Source organism: Arachis hypogaea, chromosome 15 (genome assembly GCF_003086295.3).
Source record: "Arachis hypogaea cultivar Tifrunner chromosome 15, arahy.Tifrunner.gnm2.J5K5, whole genome shotgun sequence".
Lineage (NCBI taxonomy): Eukaryota > Viridiplantae > Streptophyta > Magnoliopsida > Fabales > Fabaceae > Arachis > Arachis hypogaea.
In genome coordinates this window covers 4,389,710-4,403,229 of record NC_092050.1, presented here as the reverse complement: position 1 = coordinate 4,403,229, position 13,520 = coordinate 4,389,710, and the positions used below count along the sequence as shown (strand labels likewise).

At 28.0% G+C, this 13,520-nt stretch overlaps 2 protein-coding genes and 1 non-coding gene across 3 annotated transcripts; 1 reads left to right on the top strand and 2 right to left on the bottom strand.

Moving 5' to 3' along the window:
• The first annotated feature begins 211 nt into the window (after nt 1-211).
• On the top strand, nt 212-849 carry LOC112747707 (uncharacterized). The gene is made up of 2 exons (XM_025795878.3): nt 212-384; nt 474-849. The coding sequence occupies exons 1-2, from the start codon at nt 265-267 to the stop codon at nt 585-587; spliced, it is 234 nt and encodes a 77-aa protein (XP_025651663.1). The 5' UTR covers nt 212-264; the 3' UTR covers nt 588-849.
• A 3,367-nt stretch (nt 850-4,216) lies between these two features.
• Nucleotides 4,217-4,288, bottom strand: TRNAE-UUC (transfer RNA glutamic acid (anticodon UUC)). Its single transcript has one exon. It is a non-coding gene; the product is annotated as a tRNA-Glu (tRNA).
• Nucleotides 4,289-8,607: 4,319 nt separating this feature from the next.
• On the bottom strand, nt 8,608-9,996 carry LOC112747706 (protein FD-like). The gene is made up of 3 exons (XM_072217537.1): nt 9,409-9,996; nt 9,205-9,285; nt 8,608-8,995 (listed from the first exon to the last, which is right to left on the bottom strand). The coding sequence occupies exons 1-3, from the start codon at nt 9,922-9,924 to the stop codon at nt 8,918-8,920; spliced, it is 675 nt and encodes a 224-aa protein (XP_072073638.1). The 5' UTR covers nt 9,925-9,996; the 3' UTR covers nt 8,608-8,917.
• Nucleotides 9,997-13,520: the final 3,524 nt, after the last annotated feature.

Genomic DNA, 13,520 nt, shown 5'->3' with positions numbered 1-13,520 from the left:
TCCTTTTCAATCCTCACTAAACTAAATTCTTCCTTTTTTTTTGTTGTTGTTATAACTAATATTTATTTTCATGGCATAAAGACTAGTTTTTGTTCGAACACGCAAAAATCAAGTAGATCCGTTCTGGGTAATAGTTTGGTCTGATAGAAAGCTCTTTTTGGTAGGAAAGCCCAATAAAAAGAACGTCATTGGGCCCACAAAAAATAAAATGAACAGATAACATTTTCTTTTGTCAGGAGAGTGGCAAGAAGAAGCAAAGAGGCGATGGGTCCAGTGGGGAAGAGGCTCTGGGAGGTTCTGGTTTGTCCTCTCTCGAAGCATCCCTTGAGGTACTGCCAGGAAACCAATTCCCTAATCAGTGACGCCATTGCCGTTTCCTTTCCTGTCAGTTTACTGCTACTTCGCTTTCCTTTCTCAATCTTTGCTTTCATCACTTCAATCTCTAACCATCCGCATATTCCGTTTTATTTCAGATCAAAAACGGGATCCCTTGCTTGGTTCCACAAGATGGGAAGATACTCGAGGAACAAGATGCCACTGATGCTAATTCGTCTGCAATGAATGAAGAACATCAAGGAAGAAGATGAACTGTAAGAGATTTCAGCGTCTCTTCCTTTAATTGTGACTCTTCTGGTGCTCATTCAGTTATTAGTATTGCAAATAACTCTCATCAATTTCTGTTTAACTCTCACTGTCTTGAGTAAATTATAATAATGTCCTTTGAAATTAAGAGGTGTTGCATGTAAGAGTGCTGATAATTAAGAGCTTTTAGATATGAAAAAGCGTGGTACACTAATTTTCTTTTTTTAAAATACCTTATAATTAAGTTATAAACTACTTACTACCTCACCTAATCTTATTTTTATTGATTTTGTACACATTTAGTAGTTAATTTTGCACGTTAATCCCTGTCAATATACTAGTGAAATATAGCATTACAGAGCTTTGAACTATGATTAGGGGTGAACAAATCAGGATTCCATTCGTAATATCCGTAGTATTTATCCGTATCAGATCTAAATTTTGCAGATATTGGATTATGATCAGTAGTATGAGTGCTGACATAATCAAGGTAAATGGCTTGCATTGGGAGTCATGGAAACTTGAATACTTTGACATTTTATCAAATTAGATTGAGGTGTGGTGGCCATCCTTAATCTATTGACTAATAAAAGATTAATATAAAAGATAGCTTTACTTGAACTTGAATGCATTGTGCAATGGTATGCATCCATGAGATCTGGTACAAGATTTGTCTCTTGTAACCTAACAACAACCTTCTTAACATTTTTGAACTTCAATTCAACCCTCAACATATTCCTGTCTAGGCTTGTGAAAATAATTGTCAGCAGTTTCTATCGGTTATGGTTTTGGTTTCGCTTTCACTTTTAACCGTGATTCGTTGCTTAAGCAAGCTACAAATCCAAATTCCCTGTTTTGTCTAGGCTGATGTGAGAAACTGGTATAATTGTGAGATTTTTCTTATGTATACGGCATATGGTGCTTTAATTCTATAGGTGAGAGGTAGGTGTCTGAATAACAAGTTGGTCAAGAGAAAACCCTTCAATGGTGAATAGCTACCTGCCATCTTCCTTTTCTTTCTTTCTTTACAGCGTGTTTTACACAGGGAATACAATCAACATAACTGTTCATAAGGCAAATAAATTCAAGTAGCTTTTCATGGCATAATAACAATAACAATAATAATAATTTAATATACTGATAATGTAAAGAATTTTATACAATCATTCAATGAGATTCAGATATTCAGACGACATTTCAAGTAGTAGGTTTGAAAATTAGTTAATTTGTTGATACAGGGATACACGATTAGTTGTTTGTATAAATTTTTTTTATACTAATGGTACATGAAAATTAAATTCTAATAATAATCATATTTGATAAATGCGATTGACTAAACTTACTGTGCAGACTCAATACAGTTATGAAATTTTCCTGTCAGTATAATTTAAACTATCCAGAGCATTTTTTTCCTATTGTTACTATTTTGATAACTTTGATAGTTTTCAACACAAATAGGATTTGATAAGACGATGTTGCCTTGTCGCCAACTACACTTATGAAAATAGACAACGATGACCATTTATGGTAAAACAAGATAAAAAGACATCTTCAATGAAGATTTCTTTTTTAAATGTTTAAAATGTTATCGTCTGACTAGTGACTACTATTCATGAGTTAGGAGTTCCGTAGTGTAGTTTTATTCCCTCAAAAGCAATGAGGTAAAGAAGGAATTGACGAATAAAACAAATATGGTAACAATTTTAATCAACCACATAACAAGGTAGGTTGCTGGTTGCGGTAGTTTATAGTATTATTCTCTCCAAAAGCAATGAGGAATGAAAAAAGAACCGATGTTAATTTGTATGCATGGTATCGTGAAATCAGTAAAAAATTACTAACTTAAAGTCACACGAACATAAATATATAATTGGATGAAATTGGAAAACAGTGCAAAACCTAATATAAACTCAAATAAAATGCTAAAAATTATAATCAACCACATAACACTAGTATTACAAAATAGTTAGAGATCCTGTAGTTTATGGTATTATTCACCCTAAAAGCAATCCAATGAGGTATCTATCTGAATATCTAGGTCGAGTGTAACACTCTTGTGTTGGTGTAACACACCCTCTTAGCTAACCACCCTTTCAAAACAAGCAAAACAACTAAACTACAGACTATATAGGAAAAAATATTATTTATGATAACGTGACCCGTTATTTGCAACTCTAGTTCTTACTTCTTATTAAGGATCTAACAAAAATGCACACCCAACAATGATAAACCAGAGATGAATAATCTCAACAACTTGGTTTCAATTGTGTTCAATTTAATTGGTCTAACAAAGGGACCAAGCAATGTCTCTTTATGTTATTTGCTATCATCTGACTCTGCAGCAGCATCTTCATCAAATGAACTCATCATGGAGAATAATGGTGAGGCTGTTTGGTGCTGTGTATGCTTGTCGAGGTTAAAGGACGAAGACGAAATTCGAGTCCTTCCTTGCCTGCACAAGTTCCACAAGGTTTGTGTGAATAGATGGCTCAAAGGTCGCCACAAAACCTGCCCCCTCTGCCGGTTTTCGATGGGAGGTGGCGGCGAGGAGAAGTCGCACCACCGGCCCGAAATGTTCACTGAAGAGATGTTGATATGGTTTTCTTCTTTCCATATAGCTGGTATGTAGTTTCTGTGCTAAAATAGTAAAAATTTTCACCATAGGGAATCTGTGCAAGTGTCTATATAAAAAGCATAGCCCTTGCTTTGCTTTTACCATTTTTATGCTTTTTTTTTTTGGTTGCTGCAAGGCTTATGATCCTGATTCTAAGAAAGGTGAAAAATGACCAATGCTATTAATTCGGCTGCAAATTAGATGAGCAAGTTCACAAAGGCTCTAAACTGGCCTAAGGCAAAAATAATAATACACCTTATTGTTCCTTTCACGTACACTAATTTGTTCAGTGTTTACTGTTTACCATTGTTCTCTCCTAATATTTGATAAAGAATTATACAATATGGATAACATAATTGAATATCCAATATGACATGTTCATAAATTAATATCCCCAGAATATCTAAATGCGATTTAGTATCTATGATTCGGATAATTGAGTGTAGGGGCCTTTTTTTTTCAAGTTTTCTAAATCCATACTTTATGGTCTTTGCAAGAACTTAGTCGTCCTCTAGTAGATGGTTGGATGGTCAATATTCAATAATGGGTTGCAGTGCTTGGAAAGATAAAGACAAGTCTAAACAAATAGGTAAAGTGAAAGATATATAGTGGTAGCCATGGTTCTTGAGTGAGAAAAAAAAAAAAGGAGCCTAGTAGGTTAGGTATCATATATCATTTCATAAGATAAGATGAGACATCATTTTCCAGAGGCAACTGTTTAATTCTTGGTCATTTTATTTTTAGACCAATGCACGACGGTTTTTAATTATTTATTTTTAATATGGTCTCAAAATTTTAGATTATTCTTTTTCTTTTCTTTCTTTTTTTTTTTCCGTCAAAGTAAGATTATGTCGGCTTATAATGAGTATATCTGCCCTTCTGAAGGCCAATAGATAACCAATATTACTATCATTGGGTCGTCGCTCAATACATAGGTGAATGAATGTCTGCTTGACAAGAAAATCATGACATACCGGGCTTCCACTTAAAAATTAAAAACCCAAAAACAAAAATAAATAATTCCGTTGCCGGGAATCGAACCCGGGTCTCCTGGGTGAAAGCCAGATATCCTAACCGCTGGACAACAACGGAATTGGTGTTAAAATTGGCCGTGATATTTTATTTATACTATGCTTTATATTTAATGTGATTAATATAATGCATAAATTACCTAAAAGGAATGTAAAAGATTATGTTTGGTTACAATATTGGCGGAATGTTTTTTTTTTGTCATGTAAAAAAAAGATTGGGAGAATATAGCATCATGTGCAAGTATATATAGCAAAATTAACCCAACAAAAAGATGATAGTATTCTATGCTATAAAGTATCATGTATAGAACATAACAGCTTAAATAATTCCTTCTTACTTAATACTTATTAGTCTTGGGTATTTTATGATTTTCTATATACTAATAGGGTTGATTGTTGTGTGGTAATGTACATTTAGCTATTAAGCTATTGTACTCTAAATGAAATGAATTACATTACCAATAATATTCTTCAATGCTTAGCACTACATTTAGAATATTCTAACTCAATAAATTTATAAGAGTATTTGTTAAGGTGTTTAAGAAAATAGAATAATTAAATAATTAAGTTTTCAATCAAAGTTATAATATATTTATTTAAAAAATATATCTATAATTTTTTAATGAAATTTTACAAAACAATCTGATAGTAGTGCTACTTAATCAATTAGAAATATCTTAGACTCATTCTCTAAGTGTATAAATATTTTTATAAAAAAGTTATCTTGTAAGTCAAGTTATTGATTAATAATTATTTTCTTTGTCTCTGTAGTTGTCTCTTTCATTCTTCTTCTTTTAAAGTTTACATCTGTCTTTCATTTCAATCAAGATTGAGATTCAGTCGTGAAAAGAATCAGATAGTAGAAGTAAAATCTAAATTCTATATTCATTTTTCATTTTATTGAAGATTTGTATAGAACAAAGTCAAATTTAAAGATTCCACGTAACGTACTCAACCTAGCTAGAATAACAGATAAAAAATAGCGTTATTCTATTTTAAAACTGCAAAAAATTGTAAAGCCTATACGAATATCTGACTTTAGTTTAATTACACGAATCTTATTTTAATTTATGTAAAACAAAATTTAATTTATTCATTTACAGGTGGATCTAATAATAGCCCACATCAATTTACTTGTGAGGGGGGAAGAGTTACAATTTAAATAATACTTCAAAAAAAATTTATCAATAATAAAACATAATATTTTAAAATTTTTAAAATATAATATATAATTAATATAGTTGATGAGAGTACTATATTACAGTCCTCCTATTAACTATATTGTCTTATATACTATATTTTAAAAATTTTGAATATTATATTCTGTTATTAATAAAAATTTTATAGAATATGGTTTTAATTTCTTTTAAAGATTTTGAGTACTGTTTATTAAACAAATGTATTGAAATAAAGGATGAGCTATTTAAATTAAAAAAAGTTTAAAATATAAAAAATATAAACATATTTAATTTAAATCAATATTTTAAATGTTATTTTTAATCGTAATTTTTTTATAATAATACATATATTTCAATAATTATAAATTTATCTAGTAATATGTGTATTTTTTTTAATTTTTATATATTTTATTTGTAAATAAGATAAAGTTAAATAAAATTATATCTTATTTTATTTACAGTGTAATAGAATATATGTGTACTAATTTTGTTTATATGATAAACAAATTATGTAACGAGACCTAAGGACATTAAAATACCTTTCTTAATAAATAAAATAATTAAAATATTTATTTAAAAAAATTACTAATCAACTTAAAGTGGTAAGATTAAGAAATTAAATTTCATCCTTTGAGTACAATAACTTATTAGCTAGTCAAATTTTTTATTCTGGACAAAAAATTCATCAAGTTAACTAGTTAAATTCTCTTAAATTACTTTTCTTTCTCTGATAACATAAATTAAATTATATATCTAAATACCGAACACTAATTATTATGGACAAAGATATTTTCTATTTATTTATTATTAACCTCTCATTATTGTTTTTTTTTTCTTTCAAAGTGTTCCCTTGTTCTTTTATTTTATATTTTTTTATTTACTCAAGTACGATTTTACACATCCACAATATTATATGACTTGATATGATATAACTAACTTCTTCTGTCATATATATTTTTTTAGGTATAGATAATTTTACTTTGTTTTCTTTTTTAATAAAAAGGAGAATCAACCAGGCTGAAAGATAGAAGAAAAGTTAAGTATTGGTTTGATTTGTTCTTTTAATATTTTTGTTTTTATAATTTTATACATATTTAAAATTAAGATGTGAATTATATAATCCTAAATTGTGTGAGAATTCTTGTAGTATCCTCAAATAGTTAACCTCAGACTCCACATCTAGAGTGGTTAATTGTCTACGTTTGCCTTCACATCAATGATCTCGATAAAATTATTTTTATTTTTCAATGGATTTTTAAAGCTATCCATTAAATGAAAATCTCGTCATTCTTTTTTTTTAAATAAAAAATCAAGTTCATTGTAATATATACTGTGTTATGTTTATTAACATATTAACAAAGTTACACCAAGTTTCTAAAAATCAAATTGCTCATGTTCATTTTAGTTATTGATTTATTCATTTAGATATTCAACCAGTTTAATTGAAATAATTAAATTATAATAAAATAATATATAAAATTATAAATAAATATATAAAAATATAAATATATGTTAATATAAATTTTAAAAATACATAAATTAAAACTGTTACACAATTACATCTCATAAGTCAAATCATCTAGTAGTATAAAACGGATACATTTAATTAGTTGTTAATGCATGTTTATAGGAACTCTAAGTAGTTCACTCTATTTAATTGTAAAATTTAACAATTATAAACCACTTTTCATTATCAAATGGGTGTTTGTGTTTTATTTTATTCTTTTCATTAAAAAATAATTACAAAAAAACGAATTTAAAATGACTAAAATTTTAAAATGGTCCTTAAGATTTGTATCGTACACTAAAATTATCTCTAAAATTTCAATTACACCAATTATATCTTTAAAAATTAAGGACGTGATAACATAAGTTGATGATATGGACGTGACACATGTTATTTTATAATTTATCCACGTATAATAATACGATGATGTATTAACCAATAACATATAACATGTATCACAATACTATTTAATTATGTATTAATTTGTACTACGTATTATAACTATATTCGTTTACGTGTCACTTATTAATCTGAGGGATCATTCTAAGGTTTTAGTCATTCAAACATGCCATTATTTCAGATGAGTAATTGCAATCCACCCAAGTTGGACGTTAGTTGTTGGGCCTATTAAAGTGATATTAAGATAATAAATAATAATCATAGCATCAAATATCAAATTAACAAAGCCCCATAAATATCAAATTAAACGAAACGAGTCAAATATCACATGGACGTAGCTAGTGACAAAAATGAGAAATCACATCATTATGGAAAACTGGCAAAGCCATGGACTTTTATGTAAAGGACATTACACTACACACGAATATTAAAGAGATAAAAAGTGAGTGAGATAGGGAAAAGCTAAGCTTGTTTGCCAAAACGTAGTACTATTATCATTTTAATAAAAACACAACCATCTTATTTATTTTATGTTATTCTATTGGCAAGTTGTTGCCATCAATTAATTAACAAATGTGGATAAGATAACACATTGATCGTCATTAGTGTCCATTCGGAAAATCCAAAGTCGGGCAAGATATGGTGGCATTAAAATAACCCCATATGACTATCCTTACATTAATGTCATATAATTAAGATAACTACCCTGCAGGTTACACTACTCTTCCTTATAGACTTATAGTGTCTCTGCTATATACTTGTGAAAGAAACAATCAAAATGTGCATCACATTAATATTTTTTATATGAAAAAATGTAAATAGATAATGAAAATATTAAATAATGTGAACAATGGATATATTAGATGTTCATTTTACTAAGTATGTAGATAATTATTCTAATATTAAGATTTAAGTGGATAATTTAAAGATGTAGTGTGTTTTGATTTGATTGATAGTTGTTCATGTTGTTCAAGAAAGTTATTGATTACTTAACATTATTCTTTTTATATTTATCAAATATGTAAAAAATGTTTTTAACACACACATATGGAAATAAATATAATTAGTTGGACAAAACACAAATTTTTTCTTATTAATTAATTTTAATACTAAAAATAAAAAATATATAAAACTAATGTAGACATACAGCATATATAAAACGTGGTGCAACTTGGACAAAAATGCAAAAAGCCAAACCCAAGTGAAAAATGCCAAAAACAGAACAAGAAGTCAAGAAGGGCAGAAGGCCATGAAAGTTGCTTGTAGAGTCCCTACAAAAGAGGAATGACAAAAGCATGCATACAAATTAAATTCCTTATATTACATATATTGATTTAATTCAACTTTCTTTTGGCTGGAACAAATCTCATGGTTAGAAGAGATTTTGAACGTGGAAATTAAAGAGTTACAGCCACCAATATTGCAGAAATAAACATAAGAGCGATGCATTCTTACATCATCATCATTATCATTATCATACATACACTCACTTAGCTTAGAGGAAGGGGTAAAAGGAGTGAGTACAGTGGTGAAGGTGCTTTCTTTTTTCATGAATTTCATTGCAGCATTAATGGCACACTAACTAAGAATCTAGCTAGATAGATACTCAAAATGGTGCTGTAAATGTTCGGTACAGGGCACTCTTCTTCTTTTGCTGATGATTCAACACTGCTGCTTCACATAGCTGCAACAATCACATACACATTTTGCAACGTCAATTTAGTAAAAACACTTCTTTTAGAAAGTCATACACAACTATATCTATTATTACTAAAACAAAAAAAGAGATTGTTGTATCATCACACTATCACCGTTAAAGCAAAACATAAACAAACAAAATCACTAGCAACTAAAATGTGTGTATTTATTATGTATATAAATGAAGATGCATGCCTTTTGTTGCTGCCTCTTGAGTCTTGCATTCTCTTCCAGCAAGTGATCCACTTTAAGCTGCAACTCGCTCGTATATGCCTGAAATAATAAACAGCAAAACCAAAAAAAAATGAAGACTTAGAAGCAAAAAGCAAAAGAAAAGAACATTAGTGTTGAAACAGTATGCACGTGGAGGAAGAAGAAGAAAGATGGAATCTTTTCCTGTTTTCTAGCGCGTGATCGAGCAGCAGATTCACGATTCTTAATCATGCGCTTGTTGCGGCGGTCGAGGGTAGGGGCGGGATCAGAGGAGGTTTCAGGAAACCTGTTAGTGGTGGCGAAGCAGGGGAGAGAAGAAGAGGAAGGAAGGGTGTCAAATAATGGTGAAGAAGAGTAAGGAAGCTTGGTAGTGGAGGGAGGTGATGGTGCAGCAGGATGAGGGTGATGGCCGAAGGGATTATGATGAGGATGGTGATGGTGGTTGCGGTTAATAGGGCGATGATGACAACCGAGGCTGAGAGCAGTGAGGGATTGCGGCGGTGCAGGAGATAAGGGAGAGGGGGATGGAGAGGGCGAGGGTGGAGGATCGGAGTTGGTGGTGGTGTTAATGGTGAAGGGACGGGCGAGGAAGTCTTGGAAGATGAAGGCGGCGGCGGAGGAGGAGGAGGAGGAAGAAGAAGAGGGTCTGGTGCTGTGGTCGTTCAAGGAAGCGAGGTTGATGTCCTTCCACACCTCTTCCATGGTGCTTCAGATTCAGCAGGGTTTTCAGCTTCAAACTCAAGGGTTTAATAGAAGTAGGAGGGACTCGTTACAAAAAAATGATATTTGTACACTAAAATAATCGGTTATTAATATATCATGAAAATTTAGCGACAGTCGATAAAAATGTAGTCAAAATCATCAAATCATTTAACAGTCCATAAATATTAACTTCACATAAAATTAACTACATTTAAATTTTTATTTTAATATATTTGTATATAATATATATATATAATTTAATTTATTTTTAATATATATTTTAGACTAATAACTAATTTTATTGTTAGTGATTTTTGTTTTGACTGATTTTAATATACAGATACAATAATGAATCCCACGATCATACATTACTATTCATCTCAACTTTATATATCGGATATGCTTTCCTTATTTGCATTATATGCTCTATTTCTTCTCATTTCTTTGTTTAATTTAATTCGTCAAGTACTTCACTACCAACACTATCATCTCAAGTCTTTCTCATTGGATCAAAAACTATTAATCATTAATTTAATAAAAGACGAGTATTCCTCCAAAATGTCTTTATATATAAATAATAATTCAAAATTATTATATAATTCGCGTTATAATGTCAACTTTTTCTGTAAATTCATACAAAACACAATGCAAAAAAAAAATTTATATAAGGAACGACATTATAAAAAATAAAAATAATATTATTTTTTAAATAAATATCTATATTTTAAAAATTATCTTTGTATATAAATATACTTTAATTATAAGTTACATGTGTTAAATATATTATATTAAGTATTAATTTATAATGCTTATAAGATAATACCAATATTGTTTATAGTATAGATAACATATTATTATTTTTTATTATAAAAATTATAACTTAATTTAAGATAGGAATAAATATTAAATATTAAATATTATTGTCATCACAGGTAAATTAAAGTTTAAGTTCTTAATTTTCTGAAGTTAGGATTCAAAAATTTTAAATTAAGATATTCTCTATCTTAATTTTCTAAAGTTTAAGCTTTTAATTTTAAATTATAGTTCAATTATGTCTGAAATTAAATTTTCTCTATCTTTTGTTATTGTTGTTAAATTTGAAGGAGAAATTATTCGTTGTTGTTGAATTTGAATTATTTGAAGTGTGGATTGTTAAATTTGAAAATTTTCAAATGTAGTATTGTTGGTAGTGGTGATTGGTGAATGGTGACCAAAGAAAAAAAAAACAGTGGTATATTAGTGGTGACAAAAGAATATTTATATCATTTAAAAATTATTGTATAAGATTAAGGATGATTTAGATTTTAACTATAAATTTTAAAGATTAAAATAATACTTATTCTATTTAACATCTATTTAATATTAAATCAGGTTAATAAAATTACGTAATTTTGTTAAAATATTTGAGTAGTTTTATATCATTGGGTATTAAGATTGTTGGCCCTTGTACATTTATGATCACAAATGACAATACATTATAAGAGAAAGGATTGCACATAGAAAATTAAATTAATTAGTTGAAACATGTCCCTCACTCACTGTTTACCAATGTGTATGGATGCTTGATACTTTGAAGCAGATTGTGTGAGTAGTCAAATCACACGTGACACGCGCGTGGGCCAACTGCATCTCTCATACATAACCATAACAGGGACTTCCCAACAAGTAACACTCTTTTTACCTAAAAAGTAAATTAAAAACCTTAATTAATTAACTTTTAATTTGCTTACTTATTTATATTATTATCGGTTTTCCTATGTATGATCTCTTAAATAAAAAAAAAAAGATATTTGTTGATTAATTTTTTAAAATTAAAATTAATATAAATTAATTTCTTGTATTTTACTAAAAATATTAATCTGTTAACATTTCTCTTTAAGATAATAATTTAATAACCAGCTGCCTAAAAAGTACTATTTCGTCAATTAAACAGCTTTATTTATATCATCAATAAACAGTGATTTTTACTAAGACACAAGATCAAGCATGTAATTTTAGAGTAGGATTTTTAATAGAATAAGTTAAAAAATAACCTTTTTAATTTATCAAATTAGTTAATTTATTTTTTATTATAAAATTATTTTTATAATTTTATTTTTGGAAGATTTAGGATTTAGTATTAAGATTTGAGTATTAGATTTAAAACTAAAAAAATAATTTATAATTTAAAATAAAAATTTTCAAAAAATTAGGTGATATTAATTAAAAAAGTAGTTTATAATTAAATTATTTTCAATATTAATAAGTAATGAGCATGTATCACTTTGATAAAATATGTGCCTCATCATATGTCCACTTGTTATTACTTTTGGGCTCACCATATATCACTATCAATTCTTGCAGCAACAGATAATACCAACAAAGAAATGTCAATTTGACAATTAAAAATAAGATAATATATATTAAAGAGAAAATGTCAGAATTGTTCTAATTATTATTTCTTAAAATTTAATTATGAAGAACATTTTAATTTTTTTTTCTCAATATTATTGATTGCTACTTGTGGTCGTTAATATGTAGAGATCAGAGGGGGAGAAAAATCATGAGATGGCATTTGGAAAACAGAATAATATGAATATATATAGAACATGCGGAGAGGCAAGAAGTATTGTGAATCAATGTTACATCGTTTTCTTTGATATGTTATAATCTATTTTCTTTACAACAAAAGAACTACCTTGCTTCCTATAATTATACATAATAGGATATATTTGATATTTATATTGTTGAGCCAACGACACTTGTTTAGAATTTATTATGTCATTTTCTCGGAGACCTGTATGGCTGTATCCACAGTAATCAGGGACCAATCTAGGTTATAATAATTAAAGAGGAGGGACACTTGCATCTTGAATTAAAAAAGTATATATAAATATATATTTATTTTATTATTATACTATTTTGTTTCCATGGTAAATTATAAATAAATTATTTTGAGGATTAGGTTAAAAAAATATTTTGTTAAACTCAACATGTAACAATAATTATTTTATTAAATTTTATATAAGTAGTGAAAATAAAAAGAAATAAATAAGTTAACTCAATAAAAAATAATATATAATGATAATATACTTGTGAAACTAGTCGTCGCTTGGTTAATTACCAAACTCAAATTTAATTTTCTAAGTGAAGTATTAGTGTGTTTTTTACTTTAAAATTGGTTGAGATGACATTACTAAAAAAAATTATTTTTAGCGACAATTTATTTTATTTTTAATGATAATAAAAATAATTATTTATATATTTATTGTTAATTAAATATTAGTTATTATATACTTTTATTTGTTACTAAAATATTTTAGCTGCAAGACTTTTGTAATGGCAGTAAAAAATATGTAATTACTATTATATCATATAATAATAATAATAATAATAGTAAATATATAATTATCGTAAAAATATAAGTTATACAATAAATATTATATTATTTACACTAAAAATTTGGCATTAAAAATTTTTATTACGGTATAAGAACGAATATTTAATAATATCCTTTATTTAAAAGTTATACGGTATTTTTTTATCTTAATCTTAAATAGTTTTGGTTATAGTATTTGTCTTAGCTAAAAAAAAATATTTTATGCCATGAATATCGT